The sequence below is a fragment of the Catharus ustulatus genome, chromosome 3, assembly GCF_009819885.2.
Source record: "Catharus ustulatus isolate bCatUst1 chromosome 3, bCatUst1.pri.v2, whole genome shotgun sequence".
Lineage (NCBI taxonomy): Eukaryota > Metazoa > Chordata > Aves > Passeriformes > Turdidae > Catharus > Catharus ustulatus.
The window spans coordinates 84,995,263-85,018,467 of NC_046223.1; the positions used below are offsets into that span (position 1 = coordinate 84,995,263).

Genomic DNA, 23,205 nt, shown 5'->3' on the forward strand with positions numbered 1-23,205 from the left:
AGGAGTTAAGACCTGCATTGATATAAATGTCACTTACACTTTTTTCATAGGCTTGCTACTCCCACAGAAGAGGAGGCTGTTCTCTGCAGCATGAACTTAGTTTTGTAAGAAAATTTAAAGTAATGCTCTGCTTTTGGTGATGGAAGGCAGAGGGCTATAACAGAAACTGTAGACAATGAGAGGGAAAGTTCTTAGTGTTACCCAGTGATGTGTGTTTGGTAATCCTGCACACTACTACTGATTTGCTTTCTGATGGACCCTGTTGAAAGTCTATTAGAAACTATGGTTGTGGGAAGTTGAACCATCTGAACTCTTTCACAGAATCATCAAAGTGCTATATTTGTAAACATTTTTTCAATTTATGAGTTTCTTGTTCCTCTATGTTTGTTTATATATACTCTGATCATTTTGTGTGGATCATCAAGAGATTAGTTCCTAATCCTATCTAGACACTTGAAGCTCTTGAAATTACCCTTTTAACTTGGACATGAGCATCAGAAGACATACTTCTCTGGACAGACCTATTTAAGGAGAGCTCTATTAATAAATGTCTAAAAGATGGGCAAAAGTTGGGTCCTTAAACTAATTGTGCAATATCTTGACCTAGTAATTTTGGCACAAAATTCTTCTGTTGTCTCAACTGGATTAGGAGATTCAACTCAGTGCCAGAATTCCATTGGAAGCATTTAACAAAAAATCCACTTGGCTAAAGTGCAGTGAAACACACTACCCTGCTGATTCACTTAACATTTCTGATTTTTCAAAAGTGCTTTGTAAATGTCATGCTTACCTATATTTTTTCTCTACACGTCAAATTCTCAGAGAAGTCTTCAAGGCACTGTATCAAGTTCTAGACCATGTTTTTAAAATTAGAATGGTCACACATATGTAGCAAGAGTCTTCGTGGGCAGGTGGTGATGTGCAGAGCACCTTCAGGAAGTGTGTAAGTATTTCAGTTTTAAAGTGGCAGTTGGAAGTGCCAGGTGTCACATCTCTGCCATAAGGAAACTTCTATCATCAGTATTTAATTACTGACTGCTTCACACTTGAGCACAAGGTTTGGAGGGATCCCTGAAAGCAGTATTTGTACTTTGTGAGATGTAACAGATGGGTGATTCAGGGTACATTAAAAAAAATGTGAAGGTGTCTAAGTTTCAGCCAAGGACAGGGTTAATGTTTTTGTGAGGGGGCAGAGCCTGGAGCTTTGTGGGCATGTTCAAGACCCAAGTGTTATTCAATACCCTCTTACCTCATGGTCAAGGTCCCAGGTGGGGGAGAAGGCACGCTGTCTCCTCCAAGGAGAAGCATGTCCCTTTCCAATGGTGGGCTTCATCCCTCATTGTTCGGTTATCTCGGGCTTGGTGAGCATTTTGTGTATAAATCACCCATTCTGGGTACACTTTTGTCATTGGTATTGTTGCTGTTGGTCTTATCTCATTGCTGTTTCCAGTAAACTGTTCTTATCTCAAACTCTGATTTTCACCTTTTGTGTCTCCAATTTTCAACCCCATCCGTGGTGTGGGAAGGACTAGGGGAAGTGAGGAGAGTGAGCAAGTGGCATCTGGCTTAGGAGAGTCTCTGGGGGCACTGAACTGGGGAAGACCATTAAAGGAGGCAAATCCATCAGAAATAAGACATATGAATGATCAAAAAAAAAAGTAAGTTACTCATGAGTAGTTAAAGATTCCCCTTCCCTTAGCCTTATGTAATTCCCCTTGGTTGTCACTTTCTGCTACTGCCCTATCATGACTGACTTTGGGCTAATTGCATATATCAGCACAAGGTTACACTTGGTGTTTTGTCTGTTCAATGGCAAAGGCAGCTTTCTCTGAACTGCAGATAAGATGAAACCAATTAATAGCAATCCTAATGGAAAATTAACCCTTGTGCCAAACAGCAGTGAAAATTAAGTTGTTTTGGTGCATTTTGCTCAACCCTTAAAATTTGAGTTATTTAACCTGTTCATAACTGCAAAAAAAAGAAAAAAAAAAAAAGAGAAAAAGGCTAGCAAGAAAATAAACATCACATATTTCCATTTATAATAAATAAGACAGTAAACTTCTATATATGAATTAAAGCACTAAAAATACAGGACACTGTAGGCAACTCCAGTATAGCAAGGACTTGTCACCCTCCTGGCTCAAGGTTTGTTATCTTTCTTTTATTTATATGAAAACATGAAAAATACTTTCACTGTTAGTTAAATTGCTGTATGCATAATGGTTTGGAGAGGCGTTGGAATGTTTGGTGCCATTATTTTTGGTAAAACAAGGATTTTCTACTCCTGTTTTCTCTAATATGCATGCTTCTTTATTTTAAAACTGAATTTACTATAAAGTTGTTACTTGCTTAGCTATAGCCAAATTGGCTTGTCAAATTGCCAGTAATTGCTTCCTGGGATGTCCAGTTCTGCATTTATAATAGATCAGAATGAAATAGTTAATGGTTTTCCCATAGAAAATGGACAGTATAAGAAATAAACTGTTTTGATACATTATGCCCTTCGTGAAGACACGGACTAACAGGTGTTTTACTAAAACTGGAAAATATCCTCACAAGCATCTCGGCTAACACTAGATTTTAACTTTGTCTATTGATACTAATCATAATATGAGTGGAAAATCGTATTTGCATACCTGCTAAGAGAAGGATAAAGCTAGTAATTCAAATTCATGCTCAAAAAATAAACCTGATTGTGTGAGGCCATTGTGCTTAATTTTAGTACTGCGTTTATGTTACGGTAGTATAACTTGTAGGAATTGTTTTATCAGTGTTTCCATTCTCATTCAGAAATAAATTTCAGACTTGAAGCTCATAAAAACTAAATTTATACTGGACATTTTCTGGTACTAAGCTGTTTGATATGAATCTTCCAATAATGAACAATTTAATGGAGAGCAATATAATTTAAGATGACAATGCACTGACTGGAAAGAGTGATCTTGTCAAAGTCCTCAGTCTTTTTCTAAAATGGCTATAAAATATTACTGTAGTTCCTTGCAAAATAAAGGTTTTAGAACAAGAAATTTGGCTCCATTGTGAGACAATGCTGGAAGGCCATTGTAAGCTTTCTTTAGAATAGTAATATTAATAACTGTAATTTCTAAAAACCAAACCAAAACCATCCTGGTTTCTGATGTCATATATATGTATATGTCAGGCATATTCTGTAAGAAGTTGGAAAATGTGAACTCAGAACAAAGGGGTTCATAACTATTGGAGACAAAGCATGTGATGTATGTCAGGTGCATCTAAAATAACTGAGTAAGAAAGGAGCAGCAGTGGAGAATTTTTGTGATTCTGTTCATAGTCACCTTATAGATGGCTCCACAATATTCACAAGAGGGAGGAGTGCTGCTACTGCAGTAGCTTGGGTCAATCCCAGAATGAGGTGGGAAGAAAGTTCTGGTGGCTGAGTGCAGGAGCAATGTGTGAATACTCTGCAGTGATTGCTCAGCAGCGATGCTTTGTGAAAGACAATCTGTGTGGGTGGGGAAAAGGGGGCAGAGCTGGGCATGGCAGGAGCGGGGAAGTAGTCTGATCCTGTAATCTGTGTGGGTGGGTGTGGAGAAAGGTATCTTGCACAACATAGGAGAAACTTTTTTTAGGGATATGAGCAAGAGAGAAACAGCAAATTTTTTTGCATGTGCAAGCAAGCCTTGAATGTCACTAGATTTATTTTTTCCCCTCGGGTCCTTTATCAACAATCCACTTACTGAGGGCTCAGTGGTTTTGTTTTGTTCCCTCTGGGATACATTCCTGGTAAAGCTGGTAATTGCAGGGGTTTGTTTTTCCTACTTCCTTGAAGGCGTTTTTGCACTTAAGTATCATTTGTGTTTTGGTGCGAAATCTCCACCTGCAGGATAACTACTGGTTGTGTTGATGAACTTCTGGACTCTTTCAGGAAGCTTTGCCTTCTTTACCCCCAAGGGAACTAGGTAAGTAAAGGTTTAAATATATGGTAAATCTGAGCATGGAGAGGCTACTGGGGAGTCTGCTATCTACCTCAGTGACAATAGATACCAGGCTTTGAGGTGAGATGGAAGAGAGAGAGCCAGGGCAAGGCCAGGTGAGCATAGCACCTCTGCTACTGTTTTGAGACTTCTTTATAGTGGGCACACACAAGGTGAGAGTTGCTTGGCCTCAGCAGCCAGAGTGAAGGTGGGGCCTTAGATTCACAAGGTGTGTGCGGTGGTAGTTCATCGAAGGGAGCAACATGACTGGTGCAGGTTATTCCAATGTGGAGTAGCACAGAAAAGGCACACTTCCAAATAGTTGCATAAGGATAGACCTGGTAATAACATTTTTGGCAGCTGGTTGTTTTATATGACTATGATGAATCAGAAAGTTGACAATAGTGAATGTGGATAGCATTAACAGGAATTAATGACAAGAGATGGCTAGTGCTCTGTTAGGACTGTAAGAAGTATATGGAATTGGTTTTAAATATTGAGTTACAAGTGCCAATTACAGTAGCAATTGAATATAATTGTGGAGACATCCCAAAAAACCAGCAAAAAATAAAATTGTTTTTCCAAATAGATGTCACCCTCAGTGATGAATCTGCAAGGCAGATCATTGCCACATAGGTTGTAAGCAACTGATGTTAGAGCGCTTGTCTTTGGCTCTGCCGAGCCACTGTCCTGTTCATACTTGAATGATCACAGGGGTGTCCTAACTTATATTTTAAATGCTGTCTCCTTTAAGTGAAAACAATAATAATGCTCCTCATGTCATGAATGATTCAGCATTAGCTTTGGATTCATCCTTTCATGGTGGGGTGGTGTTTTAGGTTTGTAGATCCTATAACACATTAGATAACATACAGAAAAAAACAGTAGCACAAATATGGCATTTTTACAAATTTCAATGAGCAGTTAATCACTTGTAACAATAGACTTGTTTTATACCAAGCATGGAAAATTCTAGCTGTCCCTTTATACATGAAGCAATTAGACAAAGCATTTGGTATCATATATCCCTTAACAACAGTGCATCTGGCATGTTTAGCAGATTATATTATTGTTGGACCATGAATAAAGGACTCAGTTATATATTACCTCTTTCAAAAAGGGGTGTTCTACCTTCCCCCCCATAATCATATTTTCACCAGATAACAAGCCAGTGGCAAGAAGCTTTATGGCCAAACACCAAGGATTCTTTTCAGTGTTTTCCATGCACTAGTCTTCCTGTTCCCAGTAAGGTTTGATAATGTCTTAGGCAAATTAGAGTACTGGGCAATCACCCAACTGTATGAATTTTAACAAAGGCAAGTGCTGGATCTGTACCTGTGATGGGGCAACCTTGAATGTGCAGGCAGACTGGGAATGAAATGCTGGAAAGCAGCACCACATAAAGGGACCTGAGGGTCCCGATTGATGGCAAGTTGGATATGAGCCAGCAGTGCCCTGGAACCAGGAGAGCCAACCCTGTCCTGGGGGCATCAGGCACAGCATGGCCAGCCAGGCAAGGGAGGGATTGTCCTGCTCTGCTCTGAGCTGGGGCAGCCTCACCTCCAGTGCTGGGGGCAGCTCTGGGCACCACAATGTGAGACAGACATTGAACTATTAGAGAGTGTCCAAAGGAGGGCACAAAGATGGGGAAGGGCCTTGAGGGGAAGCCGTGTGAGGAGCAGCTGAGGGCACTGGGTCTGTTCAGCCTGGAGGAGACTGAGGGGAGAGCTCAGTGCAGTTACAGCTTCCTTGTGAGGGGAACAGGAGGGGCAGGCACTGATCTCTGCTCTGTGCTGACAGTGACAGGACAGAGGGAATGGCCTGAAGCTGTGTCAGGGGAGGTTTAGGGTGGATATTAGGAAATGGTTTTTCACCTAGAGGGTGGCTGGGCATTGGAATGGCCTCCCCAGCGAAGGGGTCACAGCACCAAGCCTGACAGAGTTCAAGGAACGTTTGGACAATACTCTTGGGCACACGACATCATATTTGAGGCTGACCTATGCAGGGACAGGAGTTGAACTTTGATGACCTTTGTGGGTCCTTTCCAACTCAAGATATTCTAAGATGTAAGACGTCCTTCATCTCTCAAGCACTTTATATAGGTTTGTTGGGAGCAATTGCAGCCAGCGCTTGACTACCACAAACTGTAGGTAGTTACAAAGTCAAAACACTGCAGCAATAATTGACAGTGTGAATCTCTGACAGATGTTAATTTGTTTACCTCCTTGTGATGTTGCATGGTTTTCTTTCAACTTTTCATAAGCTTTGTATTTGCTGGTTTGTTTTCCACCTCAACTCTTCCTTCAAGGATCTTTAGTGTGGCCCTGAAAATCTTTTATGATAATTTTAAGCATTTCAGCATTTTCTCATTATTCAGTGGACAGAATTAAGACTCAAGTAATTTGGAGGCTGAGCAAAAGTGAACTGTGCTGTCTTAGGGTTTGTTACAAACTAGCTAGGATTTATCTCTGCCTCTAGAACTTCCTAGCAAATGACATTGTTGTGGAATGTATTACATGTTTTATGTACTATACCTTACTATAAAGATATCTCCGTTTCAGAAGTAAAGCACAATGGCAGTTTCAGTTTTGCTTGTCACAGAAGCTGTGTCTATGCCAGCAAACCAAAAGGTGCCAGGGCACAGAGCTGCAGACTTGAAGCCCACAGGTCATGCTGCTGCATTGTTGACAGCAGAGTGCCTGCACTAGTCCAGGACAAGCAGCATTCTCCCAAGCCCCCCTTGGCATGGCTCAGGGCGTAGCTCAGCCCAGCGGACAATGCACATGCACCTGTCCTGTTTTGGAGGTTGAAAGAGCCCACTAATACAGATCTGGCCACTGGCATGAGCAACTGGCCAGAAATTGAGTGGGCAATAGCGCTCTTCTGATTACGTACTAGTATGGGTAAAATTAAAAATTGAGGAATACAGCAGCAAGAACGCCTTGTGTACTGGAATTTGAAATTGTGTTGTCTGCCATGAACTGTCCTCTTACAGAGTCCTACACTATTAGAATTATCCATCAGTGAATTAACTGAAAGGCACACACTCCACTCTCTCAGGGGAGAAGAAAAATGTAAGGATGCTGGCTGCTGAAAAATTTCAACTGAAAAATCAGGGTTGGGAGTATTGGGGAACAACACAATTCAGAGGTACAATTAATGTGGTGAAATTGGGGATGCACTGAGACTGACATGTTGTTAAAACTGCCAGAAACTGCTATGCAGGGTCTGAGGAAAGCACTTTCAAATATATATACAAAAATATATATATACATGGACTAAATAGACACAGCTTTGTTATAACAACTATATTAAAAATAAAGACCTATGTTTTTCTTAACTGCTCAATCTAGTGTTCATAAGATGTGTTTCTTTGTGTAAGCTGATTGACTTTCAGAGTTATTTGATGCTTTATTCATAAGGGCCTACCAAGACGCAATTAGTAGTAGTCAAACTTGATGCTGAAATATCAAGTTCAATTGCTTTTTTATTCAATCTTGGAAGTTGGATTTAAGAAAAAAGAAATCACAGCAGAAACTAGCACTAGGCTTGTGCTCCAGAGCTTATTGCAAGAACACCCATCAGTGATGAGGTGAGAATGTGTATGACACTAACTATAAAATAATCTTTCCATTATTTTACCATTCAAAATATAGATACTTAATTTGCCAACAGTAAAAGTATCTGAGTGTCTAAAAAACTTCTTAGTTTGCCCAACACTACCTGTTCCAGCTATCTCATGATCCACAAATCTCTGCTTGTCTTGCTTGCGCATCCTATTCATGGATCATTTTCTGAGCGTGCTTACCAAACTAGGTCCTAAGCAAAGACAGGGTTGTACAGTTTTTATTTACTCTGGTGTGCAGAAGGATCCCACTTCAGTTCAAATTTTTCCAGGGAAGATAAATCAGTATTTTGTACCTCAGAATAGACTGAGCCACCCACTTGGGAAAACATCCTCATTATAGGGCTCTTCTTAATCTCTGTTAAGAAAGAGCTGCTTCACTCTACATGAGAAAATACTGATTAGTCCATCTAGAATGATCACAGTCTTTTAATCTTGTGGTAGGGCCTCACCTGAGAAAAGGGAGTCATGTATGCCAGTCTTCATCTTACATTAGTATTAGGTTAAAAACAAGGAAGTGAACAAAAAATGCAACCAGCGTCATATATATGCAGGGGATCATTTGTGGTCTTGATCACACTTCTTGTCCCCAGTACTCTACAACCTGTAAAATCAAGAGCTTGATTCAATTATTTTAAATCAGCAGTTATCTTACACAATTTTTATCTGAATTACTACACCATGCCTATGTGGCTCACCACAGCTGGGCAAACTGAAAATATAAAATAATCCTTCCGAGGTAACAAGTAGATGCTATACAAGAATACAAAATGTTGAGAAATCTGGATCAGCAGACCAGTATTTTCTCAGAAGACTGAACAATAAATGGGGATTGGAATCTCAGTGATGTGTATTTCATGGATGACTGACAAATCACATATGCTACACAAAGTAGGCACTGTCAGCCAAATGGCTCAATGCTAACAGCCCTGAATTTTTACTGTAAGTGCAAATATTGGTACTACTCACTCTACATCATTGCTATTTTGGGGAAAGTAGATATTTCAACTGCATAGAAATAAAAATACTTGGTAGATCTAAACTAAAACAACATTAGAAGGAAACACTTGGGAAAAACTAAGGATTGTCTTTAGGCTGGCAATGGAGTGAGGTTGTATTGGATCAGACTATCTATAATTATGTATCTGTACTATCACTGTCTGTTCTTACAGAAATATCAGTTCTTCTGAAGACTGCTAAAATCCTTGCCATTGAGACTTCTGATGCAAAAGTAAAGCTAGAATGGCTATATTTTGTTATGAGGAAAAACACAGTTTTTAATTTGAAGTCTTTCAAAATGTTTCAATTCTTGACCTATACCCTAGTTTACAGAGGGTCTTGCTTTATCTTCTCTGAAACAGAGAAATTTTGTATGCACTGATTAAATATTACTTTCTTCATGTATTTTATTCCTTTTCCTTGGTCCTTAGTCCTATTCCTAGAGTATTTTTCCTTAATCCTAATTTTCTCCTGAACACTTATTTTTAGATAAGGTGAAAGACTTAATGCAGTATTACAACAAAAGATGTGTTATTGTTTTGTTTTGCTGGCTTCATATTCGAGTTCTAGAAAAAAAGAAATTACCATATTCTTAATGTTAAATATGTAATAAATAGAATGGTCTTTTTAAAAGATTTACTACTGGCTATCAAATAGAGGTTTTTTCCTCCCCCTCATATTATTTTGGAGCCCATAAGGAGCATGAATGACTCATATAATTTCTTCAACAGATTATTTTGAATGTAACATCATGCAAATGTATCTACATTGTTCTGCTCATCTCTTCTCTGGGCAGATCTCACTGATATTTCTTATGGCCTCCTCCACTTCTATCTAAATTGCATATTAGCAAGTTTATCAGACTATATGTCTGGTAACAACATGACAGAATCCCTTAAGTTATGACATAGATGTAAATCTTTAACAGTCTTTTGTATTAACTCAGAGAAATTCCTAGACTATACCAAAGCTTCTGAGAGCCAGCACCATTTTGAAAAATCAGGCAAATAACCTCTCATCTGTATTTTAAAAACTTGCAGTTCAACCAGCCTGCTACAGTTAATGAAAAAATCAAATCCAAACCCCTAATTGGAAATGGACCTCAAACTTGGTTAAACAGAAATCTAAATTTTCATTTTAGAAAAATGGAAAGACAAACAGTAGCTGAAGGCCACTATTAAATTGTGTCTTAATAAACTTTATAATTTACAAATTAAATAAAATTTGTCACTTAGCACTTCAAGTAAGTCTTCTTAGACTCGGAACACTAATACGAAACCATTAAAACAAATGAATGATACACCTTATTTTGAAAATCTTCTGCTCAACAAAAATTGCCTTAGCATATTGGAACACTTTACTACCAAGTGAAGCAACAGCAAACATTTTCAAAATTTTTGTAGAAGTAATAATCTAAGCAAATAACTGCCAATATACACAGCAACATACTCCTATTTTCATTATGAAGTAGCTTGCCTCTAAAATGTACCATGTATTAATTTTTTCAAAGCTTCCCTTAAAAAAATTTCTACTTAATCCTTAGAAGACTCAGAAAACTTTAGAGACATCAAATAGATGTGAAAATAGATATGGCAAATATCCAAGAGTCTCTGTAAAGAAAAGCCCAATAGCAAAAAATTAAGTATAGCAGTTTAATAATTTTCTCAATATCCTCTGGATAATTAGGGAATGTATTCAGCATAAAAAGTTGAACTGTCAAACTGATCCAGGAAATTTAATTGAAAGTCTTTTACAGAATACAGGAGCACAAATAAATTTGCTTTTAAACAAAACAAACCCAAACAGAATCCCCAGCATGAACCAGTAGAATTCTTCTATTCAGTAGGAATAACATAGGCCTTATTCTTAGTTTCTCTTTGTAAGGGAAGATTTTGTACTCAAAGATATGACAGTGAAACCAAAAGAATGTCATGGCTGGTGCAATTCATATTTATTTGGGTAACAGCATATTAAAGAGGTTTTTAGGTTCGTTGGATGAGCTCCAACAAGGCTCATTTACTGCTCAAAATATAAATGACGTATATATCTACTTTCAAAAGCCCAGTAGTAGATTTTCAGCTAATTATTTGTTTTTACACAAAAGTTAATGTTGTCTTCATAAGTGTCTTGGTTTTGCTTTACTCTTCCAACTGCACAGGAGGAAAACAGATAGAAAACATTTGTCAGATGCTCATCTATTTGTGTGCTTTTTAAGAAACGTTAAGCTGTCAGTGCTGATGGTGGTTTGGGTAATACAGGTGCCTAATTCTATGCTCCTCTTCGCCATTAGTGAGAAGCAAGCAGGAGTAACAGGAAATATTTTCAAAAATACTGGAGTGGGAAGACATGCACATTCTGTGGTAAAAGGCAATAAAGTAAAAACTAGATGTATACAGTCCACCATTTAATATCTGATAAGGGCAGAATACAAAGCAGTTAAGCACTGTATTAGAAACTTCAGAGTTGAAAGTTCAGGTAGGTTACCAATGCAGGGTGCAGAAAAGTTGTGGATTTATTCTTAGCATGAAACATGAAGAAACGAGTGTTTAAATGAATTTTGATGTGAAGCATCTTAGTTAAGCTCCAAGTTATTGTTTGAAACTACAGAAGGAATTTGCTCATAGTAATATTGTATTTTAGCACGTGTGGGTCTTTCTGCATGAAGTTAATATAAATGGTAGCTATACAAAAAATTGCTGGCCTCACAAGCACTCCTAACACACTTCTCACCCTTTTAAGATTTTTGGTTGGTTTCAAGAGGAAGAATCAACAAGCAACTAGTGGTGATAATTCTCATTTGAGGTTGAAAAAACCCACCAAAATAGCCCTTTTCAAGTAACCAACCAATCAACCAACCATCCAAACCCGAGAAAGCTTAGTCACTGCTTTATGTTGCTCTCAGCCACCCCCTGCCAATATCATGCTTCAAATATTTAGCTACATTGTTCAGCTTGACAATTTACAAACCCTAAATACTTTTCTTTGTCTCTAGAGAGAAGAAGAAGAGCAAATTTCAAAAGAAACAGAAAGGCTTTTCATGTCAAGTACTGCCACTGCTGGGGTCCAAATAATGTACTTTCTGGGCACAAGGTATAAAATCATTCAGACACAAAAAAAAATACTGGCTAAAATATATCACTGAAAAAAACAAGCAAAAAATCCCCAACCCCTACCCGTCCCCCACCAGCCAATCCCAAAAGTGCAGAAAGAAACCAGAAAATTCAAGAAGAAACCAAAGAGACTACATTCTCATCTGTCAAAGGTAACCAGTAATTCAAGAGAATTCTAATATATCTGTATTTGGATACTTATAGAGCTTCTAACACTTTTTAGGGGGAGAAGAGGAAGATGGAAGAAAAAAAACTGGCCAAATTAAGGTTAAAAGCGATATCCCAAACCAGCAACTCTTGGGAGTCCATTGCTTAGTACAGCTGATGTGTAAAATCTACAGCAACAGGAAAATCTATGAAACTTTATTATTCTGGGTTTTTTTGTAAAATTAATTTAGCAATTATGTGTGAATATTAACATTTGAAAGTAATAAAATAAAATAATTCCATTACTAATTTTCTTTTTTTAATGAAGACCTTTCAGAGTAATTTCTCGTGAAAACATTAAATCTTGCTGACAAAGCAGAACTGATGTATTTGATTTTAGAATAATGTAAGATTACAAGACCACATGATAGAAAAGGGATCATCAGAAAGCAAAACAATAAAGATAGTAAAAATTCAGAGATTATATTTTTCTCCACTTGTGTACACTACAAAAAAAAAATCTTAATTTTGACTAAAAGAGTAAATAAACTTTTAAAAATATCTCTGAAAAAAAGAATAGATTATTTGTTACTGTTGTAGGAATTCTTAGTACTCATTCTAACATGTATCACCAAACAACAATAATTAGGCATTTTCTCTTGTGCGTGACTTTCATGGTGTGCCACATATAAAAATATCCCATCAGATTTCATCTGTAAAAAGAAAATGGAACATATGTTTGTAAAATCTGCATATTAAATATTACTTGTAGTACTGCAGTGCTCAAGCTCAAGTTTGGGGCTTTGATGTCATTTTGCTTGGTGATCTAAAAAACTTAAATAAAAAACACAATCATCATTTTATTGCCAAAACACCAAGAACTTTTTTAAAATTATTTTATTCTGTGGGCTGTATTTTGAACTAGAACAGGAAAAGTTATGAGTTGCCAAAAGAACAAGGAGGGTCAATATATCCAGGAGAGTTTTTCCTCTGCTTTTAGACTCCTTAACTGTTAAAATTCCTCTATTGCTTGGTATACACTTTCAGTGATGACATATGTAAGTATATTTTCTTTTATGTAAACATCAAGGGTAATTAAAATGTTAATCACATTATTCATGTAGCCCTTTGTTGTGAGAATCACTTATGAAAGATATTACAATATATATTTTACATCGCTAAGAAAAGATTCAAGTCAATTTATTTTTAAAATCTTTATTAGATATTAAATATTATTTCATTTCCATTTCAATTATTTCAAGTGTGAATTTAAAATTAAGCTGAAACAGAGTGGTTATTGTTACAAACCTGGGGAAAGGGAGATACATGTACATTTTTAAATACATAGTGATCATAGCTACAGATACAGTGATCAAATCTAGTACATACAGTCTTGCTTAAAAAAAAAGAATCTATCCTACAAAATTAATTTACCCTAATGATAACTAATTCTAGATTAGTATTTTAATGATTTTTTAGGACATGTGATAATTGTATGTAAAAAATGCATCTAGACATCCACTATATAAATATAATTTTTATAAGGCAATAGAAATAAGTGATATTTTAGCCTCTTCTTTCTCCTCTGTTAATCTTTGAGGGTAACATTTCTTCAATAAAGCAGAAGGGTGATTGCAGCAAATCTTTCTCACCATGTCAAGCACAAAGCTTGAGCTCCTACACTGAGCTTGCAGGCCTTCGAAACACGTATAAAAATGCTCAACTCATGTTACCCTCAGCTACACAGAAACATTGTGCAATTTTGTTGAAAGTTAGATAGTTGAGGGGGTTTTATGTACAGGAAAAAAATAGTTCTTTGTCTAGTTTCTATATAATTTCAAATATACATTTGTCTTTGCCTCACAAGTTGCATCAGTTAATAACTGAGGCTAAAGGAATATTAAAAAATGACGGCTTCCCCTATTTACATTGATTCCTGCTAAATTAATTCTTATTGTCCACAAACACATTCGTTCTTGCAAGGCCCCAACCCGATCTGAAAAAGCACAGACACGTTGCAAAACATAAAGACAAGCAATTATGCTTCTTTAAATCCCTCATCAAATATGGATTTTTTAAAAAAAACAGCCAATTATCAGCGGACACCTGCTTTGTTTTTATTTTCTTTTTGACTGTAAGCAGCAAAGAAACAATCACAGCACAAACCAGAGCGTTTTATTCAGTCTCCTCAAGCTAGCAAACATTAAATAAAGGAACGATTGAACTGCTAACCGGGCTCCGAACAGTGTGGCAGCCTTTCACGAACCTTCGGTAGGTTATCGATCCGCTAGCGAATTACCTCCAGTTCGGCCATAGGCTGCAGGCATCACCATCCATCGCTCGTCCCCGCGTTCGCAACACTCCTCCTCTTGCCCATCGCTGCTGGAAGGCACGAGATTCGTCAGTCCCGCACGTCTCATCTGGTTGGCGGCAAGAGCAATGAATAAAATCGTTATCAGCTGTCGGGGCTTGTTTGGTTGTTTTTGGTTTTGTTTTCGGTTTTGTTTTGGCTTTTTTTTTTTTTTTTTTTTTTTTTTTTTTTTTAAGGGAAGTTCTCAAAGCGAGCGCCCTGCGAGCCCTTCACCCCTCAGGCGGAGCCGCCGGGGTCTCCCCGCCGAACAAGGGAGAAAGGCGCCTCTCTGGGTGTTTTGGGGTTTGCTGGGATTTACCCCCGCTCCACACCCACGGCAGGAGCCCGGGCACGATGTTGCAAGAATAAGAACCAACAACGCGTGACACTGTGGCACTTACGCGCAGATGCCAAAGCCCCTGGCAGCGCCCCGAGGTCCCTGGCTGGCTCCGAGGGAGCGGGCTGGGCTACGGGGGAGCCGCGGCGAGCGGGCGGAGTGGAAGTGCCGGGCCTCCCCAGCGGGGCCGCGCTCCCCGGGGGCATTTTGGCTTCGCTCGCTTCCCATTCTTGCGACGCTGGAACTCGGGAACTTCCAGCGCCGCCGCCGCCGCGAGTCGCCGCTGCCCCGCCGCAGCCCCTCCTCCTCCCCGTGCGTCGTATCCCTCCGCGCGCCGGCACCGCGCAGAGAAAGCGCCTTTCAGCCGCCCGCCCGCCGCCTTCCCGCCCACCCCGCCGACATCTTCTGCCACAGCCCGCCCGCCTTCCCGCTAATAAACGCGTAGCGCTCGCCCCTCTCTCCCCTCCAGTGCCGGACAGCGCCGGGGGCCGCCGCGGCAGCCGGGCGGCAGCCCGGGGCAGGGGAGCCCGGCTCCCCCCTTCTTCCCCGCCTGGCCGCCCCCGCCAGGCAGCGCTGGGACCGGGGGGGCGCGGGGGAAGGGGCGGCGCGCGGGGCCGTGGGGGCTGAGGAGGGGGCGCGGAGGAGGAGGGGACTCTTTCTCCGGGCGGAGGGATCGCGCTCGCTCGCTCGCGCTGGCTGGCGGCGGCGGCGTTGGCGGCGGGCGGCTGCGAGTTGTTGTTTCCTCCTGCTGCTGCTGCTGCCCGTGGGTTGAATGGTGGAGCCGAGACTCTCCCCGGTGAACGAGCAGTGACAGCGACCGGGCGGGCGCATTTCGCTGGGACCCGACGCTGCCGCGGGAGCGCGGCCCGGGCAACCCCCCTTCTCCCCCTTTCCCCCCCTCCCCTCCCCGGTTTTCGCCTCGCCATGTCCGGGGACGGCGGCAGCCGGCACACGGCGGAGCTGCGAGCGGGTGAGTGGTGGCCGGGGGAGCCGGAGAGGGGCGGCGGGCAGGGGGAAGAAAGGGAAGCCCGCGGGAAAGGGGCGAGCTCCAGCCCTGACGGCCTCTCCTCTCCCCGCAGAGCTCTACTTCCTCATCGCTCGCTTTTTGGAGGACGGACCGTGCCAGCAAGCGGCTCAGGTAGGGGATGGAGGGATGGATGGATGGAGGGATGGATGGATGGCGCCGCCGGGCCTGGCGGGGAGGGGGCGGCCGGGCAGGGCGGCTGATCGGGCGGCGCGCTGGCCGCCTCGTCCTCCTTCTCCCATTTTCTCTCTTTTTGAAACCTTTTCTCACGCCCCGCTTTTGTTGTTGCTGCAGGTCCTGATCCGAGAAGTGGCGGAGAAAGAGGTAAGAGCGGCGCCGTGCACCCGGCACTCGCCCCGCCTGCGGCCTCCCTCCCCCTTCCCTCGCTCTCCCGTTTCCCCCGCCCCATCCCGGGCGCTGCCGGGGGGCTCCTCGGGGAGGGGGGAGCCGCTCACGGGGCGCCCTCTCTTCCCTCCCTCAGCTGCTGCCCAAGCGCACGGACTGGACGGGCAAGGAGCATCCCCGGAGCTACGAGAACCTGGTAAGAGCAGCAAGCGCTGGTAACAGGAGAGAGCGCTGCGGCGGGCAAAGTTGTTTTTCCCCCTCCCTCACTCTCCCTGAGCAGCCCGGTAAAAAAATTGAATTTCCCGCAAAAAAAAAAAAAAAAAAAAAAAGAGGCAACTTAGGAAAAAAAAAAAAAACCAAAAAAACTTTGGAATTTTTTTTATTATTTTTAAATTTTATAACAGCCTCTGTCCCTCCCTTTGCCCCCTCTCAGTGTCCCGGGTCGGGCTCGGGCCGGGGTCCGGCCGGCGCCCGCCCGCCCGAGCGGGGTCAATAACAACGCGCGCGCCGGGCCCGGCCGCGCTCGCTCCGCGACGTCACGGACGCGGTGCGGGCGGGCGCCACAGCCGCGCGCGCGGCGCGGCGCCGGGCGGGGCGGGGCCAGCGGCGGCGGGTGCCGGGGCGCGCGCGGCCGTGCGGGGGCGCTGTGCGCCGCCCTCCTGCCCGCCCGCCCGGCCGCGCGCGCACACAATGGCCGCGGCCCGGCCGCCCCGCCGCGCTCCCGGCCGGCACCCGCCGCGGCCCCGCGCTGCGCCGAGCGGCCCTCCCGGCCGGGACCCGCTGCTGCGGCGCGTCGTGTGGCTTGGAGGTTTTTATATACGATGTATCTGGTGCGTGGGAGTGACAGGGCTTGCCAGGGTCACGTCACAAATTTGACTTAGGTGGATTTTTGGTTTATTATTCCTTAAATTTTCCTAATGTCTCCTTTTCGTCTCGGGTTAGGTGAGTGATAAACAGCGATATACCTCTGGCTAGCAGAGAGGGACCTGGATTGTTTTTTTCCCTGACATGTTGTGAACTGCAGCACTTGGGCAAACAGCTATGAAGGTGCCTGAGTTGTGTCTGTTAGCAACTTGTTGCTAGTGTTGTTTTCATTGCAGGTACACAATTGTATAATTTAGTCTCTGGATTTCTGAAAACGATTTAAGAGAAAGACTAAGCCCTATTTGTGATGCTCATCAAAGAGAGGTTTTCCTTGCTGGTTGGTTATGGTAGTTCTGAACTCCAGTACTTCTGAAACATAGATATGTTGAGAACTTTTGAACTTATACAAAAGGAGAGTTTCCATCTGTAATGCCTCTGATAAAGACTATTGCATATACATTTTTAAAATTCTGTAACAAATGTTACAATGTGAAGCATAGGTATTGTAGTTACCACAGGTTTACTTACAGCATTGCTTTTTTTCTGTAGCAAGAGTTGCATTGGCATAGCAACTTTCATGCGTATGGTGGGGAAGAATTGATAGCTCTTATCTTGTAGAAAACATAAGAATACATGCCAGTAGTTTTGAACTTTCTTGAAATCACATATGAAGAAACTCGGGAATTTCCAAGTGCTTCATATATTATACTATTCATATTTACTTATTTATTTGTAGGGCCGTGAGGCCGTTTTACCCATTTCAAACAATGGTAGGAGTTGCTTGGTAAAGCTTATCAATAACCTTTCTCTTTTATCCTATAAATTATAAAGACTTGGAGGTACAGTCTTAGTGTAGCATGGATTTGAGTTTCTTCTATATAGTCAGAATATAAAAGGATGTGGAGAAGGAAAAAGACATTTTAAAGGTTGAAGTAGGAAGAGTTGATAAGAAGTAAGCTCATTCAGACCCTTTCCAACAAATTTCTTTTGTTTGTGGATTGCAGGTAAACACCTATTTAGTCAGGATAGGTATATAATGACATAAGATGCACTTCCTTAAAACTTGGACTTGATGCTGGATACTTATATTTGGAGAGGTGATGCTGACTAGGTGCTTTCTCTTTTCCTAGTCTTCTCTTCATAACAAAGTTTCCTTAGACTTCCTAATAAACATTTCTAAATGCTTCCCCACCTAATCCCGACCTAGATATTGGGGAGGTGTGTGTATAATTGGCTACTTTGTTCTTGATGCTTCTCTCCATCCTGTATTTGTTCTTGCCGCAGTTGTCAAAGCTGTATGAACTTTGTATTACTTGACGTATTTAGGCGTGTGAAAGCTGGCACGGAAGTGTATTTGCACCATGACAGTTACATTTTGTACAAAAGAAGAGTTTTTAACTGTGTCTTGTTTCGTTAAACAAAAGCTTATTTGTCTCAAACCAAAGGATCCTTAGCTTTTGAGATAGGGACAATGTCAGCTCAATCATTCTCTTATATTTATTTGTTTTTAGTTTTTCCAGTTTTGAGATGCTGATTCTTTTTTCTCAAGATGACATGTTTTGATACCGTTTTTCACACATGAATGCCCTAAGCTTTCACTAAACCTTTTGGAAAGGTCTGAAGGGATAAAAGGCTAAAAAATAAAATTACCAGTAATGTAGTGTTAGTTGTCTGACTTACTTTCTTACTTTGGGAGGGAATAAGGGCTCTGTGTAACCAGGATGGAATTTAATCCCAAGCTTCTCTTTTGTTGTGTGCAAAATCATGCCTTTTATTATACCTATATTTTGAATAAATAATTCCGTTTAATATATCTATGCATTTATTTCAAACGATGGTGATGTTTCTCATTGTGTCCTCATTTGAAGGCATTTATTTAATAATTTTTATTAGACTTAAGTTTTTGTTATTAAACTGAAAATCACAGCCCTAGATGTTTTATTTCTGTTACTTGATTTGTGCAAATAATGTTAAATCTGTTGCAATTTTCATCTTGCAAGTTACTTTCATTTTTCGGTTTGGCCAGTGAAAGTAAACGCTTCATTTTCTTAAATAAGCTAATACCATGCTGTGCATGCTTGTAATGCTACAAGCAAACGTGTGATTCTAGAAATGCTATTACACTTACATAGCGTACTTAAGTGATTTTTCTTGATTTTCAGTATTCCTATATTATATTTTTCTAGAATCAGCATGTGTGGTATGTATCACTTGAATATGGGTTCGATAGCGTAGGCTCTTACTTTAGAGTGCTGATCTCATTCTAATATATGTAGTATTAAGATTTCTGTTTGTGCCATTATCTAAGACCCTGTAAGAATTGAGTCCCTGGTAGGTCACTTTCAAGGTAGGTCTACCGAGGATGCAGCACATCTCAGGATGTTTTGTGTTGTTTTGCTTTTGTTGTGAACACTGGGGAATTGTAAGATAGCTTACTTTTCTCTCTTTTTGAAAGATTGAGGATTTCTCATTATGGGGAACAGAAACTGAGGAATTTTAAGACTTCACAGATCATTTAACAGCAGAGCAAGGCAGCTGTGTGAGTTGTTTATACATTGTGGATAAGATGTTTAAGTGTGGTGTTGCATTTTAAAGCTTTTCAACACCTTTGTTGGGGCCTTTGTTACACGAACGAGCTTTGGTGCATCATTTGGCTTCAGTGTAACTGGTTTTTTTCATGTTGCAGTTTCCCTATGGGTGTAGCTGCTCTAATTGTATGCTGTGGATGAAAGCTGTACATTTCTGCTGCATCCTTTGTGTAGGCACGAGTGCACATCCAAATGTCTGGTTAGTTGGGTGAGGCAGCTGAACTGTCTGAAAAATGAACAGTAATTTTAAGATGGCTCAGCTCTTTTGGTGTGCTGCACCATGGGCCGTTCCACCACCGTGAGGGAGATGGTAGGAGTGGGTATGGAGGGGTTGAAGAATGTGTGGCAGTTGCTTCTTTTGGGAGCAAAGTAGGCTTCAGCTGAATGAAACCAACTGTTGAGATTCACTTTAGAGCTATCATAGGGAATATTGTGACGTTTTTTGTTTAGTTTTGTTTTTTGTTTTTGTTTTTTGTTTGTTTTTTTCTTCTGTGGTACAAACATCATGGTGCAGATGATCACAACTATTGTGCAAATTTTCTCATCCAGAATATTAATGTAATTGTCATTTTCTCTGTTGAATTAGAATTTTATTCACGGTCGTGGTGGTTGAGGAGGGAGAAGGCTGGGACTTCACACCAAGTAGGATGGCCCAATATGTTTAATAGGCAATATGTCTTGGTCTCAGGAACTGTTGATGATTTTTTTGCTGACATTTGTGCCTTTCTCTTCTCCAGCCCACAATTATTAAATGTGATTTCAAGTGTAAATTACAAAACTCTCTTTTTCAGGCCATTCCACTGTTCTTTTTTTTTGTGGTGGGAACCTACATGAAGTTACTAAGAGTGTCTGTGGGACTGGGACACTAAATATATTGATACTGTGTTTCTTTCTTCAAGCAGTAGTCAAGTCTTCTAGGCAGACTTGTGGATACTATTTAGAAATTCTGTTTCTTAGTAAGTAACCAGATAATAAGTGGTTAGTTTCTTTAGGATACCTTGTTCTGTAAAGGTATTCAAAGAAATAGGAAGCAAAATTAGAACTTGTGTTGAATCAGAGAGCTGGAGTATCACCTAGTTTTTTTTGACAGTATTTTGGGAACAGTCTATACAATATTTTAGAAGGTGTTCTGGAAGACTTGGCACTGTGGCTAAGGAAACCTACATATTCTGATTGTAATCCTTAGCCAGATTTTTGGTCTCATTAACAGTGCTTCTGTTGGACATATATCAACTTAAATGACCTCTGAGTTATAAAAGACAAGTGCTTCTGCTCTACAGACTATTCCCACAGTTGAGATGTTAAAACCTCTCTGTTCAAACTATTATATTCTGATATGGGGAAACGCTTGTTCGGGGTAGCACCACACATTTGTTTGTTCCTCATATAATCAAGAGGGTGGGCCAAGCCAACTGTTTTGTGCTAGTTCTTTCAAACTGGGATTCAGGAACAATGTTGAGAGATGGAATGAAAAGGAATATCAAGTTTCTAAAGTGTAACTTCTGTTTAAAAACCCCCAAACCCACAGAACATTGAGTGAGTTCAAGAAAGGCAAACAGCTACAGGTAATTTAACAGTAATAGGCACATCTTAGTTCATAAGGCAAAAAATGCTGCCTCTGCTCACACCTTCTCATGTGGTAAGCTTGCAACATACACTGTTTATACTAAGGCTTGAGTTTATCTACTCTGGCCTCACACCTATTAAAAGCATTAAATAATTGAAAAAATAATGTGTTCTTGGGATAGCTGGTTTAATATAGATGTATTTAATTAGAGAGAAAGTAATCTCACAGTAAAATAATAAGCATTCTGATTGGAAACAGTTGTTAAATAACCATATAGTTTTAGCTCAAGCAGAATTAGAAAGTATACAAGAAATAAATATGTTTTGGGGAAAATGGTTCTCTCTGTTGTTGGTTGTCCTTGTCCTATCTCTCCTGACGACCTCCCCACCTACCCCCTAAAATAAAGAAAAAAGGGAATGAGAATTCCTCAGAGAAAACTACTTGCATATTGTTGCAATTCCTAATTTTAAACTGATAAGGAAGTGGCTGGTGGTACATGGTACTCTATTAGATTGATGATCTGATATAGTGCAACAATTAATGTAATTCAATTTGGGTCTTGTTTTGGGTAATATGTTACATAGCAGGATAGTTAAAGTGGGATAGCTGCTGGTGTTAGTAAGACTGAGCTCTCACATCTTGGAATATAGGTAGCTGACTGGCATAGATTTTTTTTTGTTAAATGTCCTTGTGTGGAAATATGTTTTTCTGAAACATTTACAGCCAACCTGGTGCTTAAGCATGTTGACTGTTAGCAGAATGAGGTGGGGAGCTAACAATTTTTGAGAGAATGTTTTGGTGTGCTGAGTATTTGGAGCACTAGAATGAGGTCATATTTTACTTGATGTCTACAACACTGGTGGTGAATAACTGCATTACGTGTTGCAAATTTAACTAAAGAGTCTAGATCAAATCCCAATTCTTTTGTTACATTCATTGTGATTCTGATGCTGAATTATGCTGCAGAGTCATGCAGAATGAAAATATAAGCACTTAGATGTGTTTCAAAGGTAATAAAAATTTGTGCATTAGTCCAGATAGCTGTGTAGATGCATTTGGTGTATTCCCATGCTGCTTGTTTGAAATAGGTGAAGTTAGGGGTAGTCGGTAAAAGGAGACCGTAATGCTGCTTCTGATTTTCTATAAAATAATATTTATGCTTAATATCTAAAAATTTTGACTTGCTAACAGAGTTCTAATTTATATTACAGTAATAGTTAAGAAGTATTAACTTATGTGAAAAGACTGTGGGAGAAAAGAAGAGGGTTTATTATTTTACCTTAAAAGCACATCATCTATGCATTTATTTTAGAAGAACAGAACAGACATTTTGAAGAAAGTCTGATAGGGTGAGGAAAAAAAAAAAGCTAGAATTTCATCTAGTGGGGACTGGCAGAGAAAAAATCCTGAGCTTTTTATGCTGTTTGACATCACTGTTTTGGCATATAATTTAAAAATTTCTGTCTGTAAAGTCCAGTTTTCATTTTCATTTAGAGCTGCATGAATTTTAAATACTTGTACATCTGTTATTTTTTTCCTTTTGCTTTCATTTCTGCTCTTGGAATCAGAAATTGATATCAAACCAAATTGCATTCTATTTTTTCATTCTATTAATTTCAAATTTCATTCTGAGTTGTCTTGAGCTTGTCTGTTTCTGACAAAGCTTCTAAAGTTACCCTTAATACAAAAATATGTTTATTTAGTTTTATCTCAAAAATCTTACTTAAAAGTTCTCTGGATACGGGTTTTAGGTATATTTTTGTTGATTCTAGGTTCTTCTTGCAGTTTGTCAGTGCAATAATTGTATTAAACTTACCTTATCCTGTCTTGATTTGTTGCTACCAAGTTGTGGTTATCTTTTCTGCAATTCTTATTTTTGCTTTTTCCAAAGGGAGCAATTGGGTGAATTTCTGTTACACAGCTTTTTAATTTGTGACTTCCACTGTAAGAGTCACATATACAAATTAGCACTGGAACAGGCTTCGTAGAGAGACAGTCAAAGCCCCCAAGCCTGTTGCTGTCTGAGACATTTGAACAATGCCCCTAACACTGTTCTTCTAACTTTTGGTCAGCTCTGAAGTGGTCAGGCAGTTGGAGTAGATAAAGAATTTTTTTTTTTTTGACGGTGAAGAAATTATGTCACATGGAGAAAATTAATAGCCTGCTTTTAATAAGTTATTCAAGTTCCACTTTTTATTTGTTTGTAGAAGAAGAGGAAAAAAATCAGTCCAAATAAAAACATTTTAATTAAATACATTTTTCTATCTGATTTTACAGATAAATGAAACCTATCTTT

General features: G+C 40.2%; 1 protein-coding gene and 1 long non-coding RNA gene across 3 annotated transcripts in view; one reads left to right on the forward strand and one right to left on the reverse strand.

The window, feature by feature from the left end:
• Positions 1-13,914: 13,914 nt before the first annotated feature.
• On the reverse strand, positions 13,915-14,835 carry LOC116993994. The gene is made up of 2 exons (XR_004417398.2): positions 14,586-14,835; positions 13,915-14,254 (listed from the first exon to the last, which is right to left on the reverse strand). It is a non-coding gene; the product is annotated as an uncharacterized LOC116993994 (long non-coding RNA).
• Positions 14,836-15,228: 393 nt separating this feature from the next.
• Positions 15,229-23,205, forward strand: part of LOC116993786 (pleckstrin homology domain interacting protein) — a 110,223-nt gene continuing 102,246 nt past the window's right edge. For both annotated transcript variants that reach the window (XR_004417358.2, XM_033054801.1), the window contains exons 1-4: positions 15,229-15,491; positions 15,601-15,659; positions 15,840-15,869; positions 16,027-16,086. Coding sequence is in view for 1 of the 2 variants with exons in the window: in XM_033054801.1 (XP_032910692.1) it covers positions 15,446-15,491; positions 15,601-15,659; positions 15,840-15,869; positions 16,027-16,086 (195 nt within the window). In the remaining variant the exon portion in view is untranslated. The remainder of the gene's footprint in view (positions 15,492-15,600; positions 15,660-15,839; positions 15,870-16,026; positions 16,087-23,205) is intronic.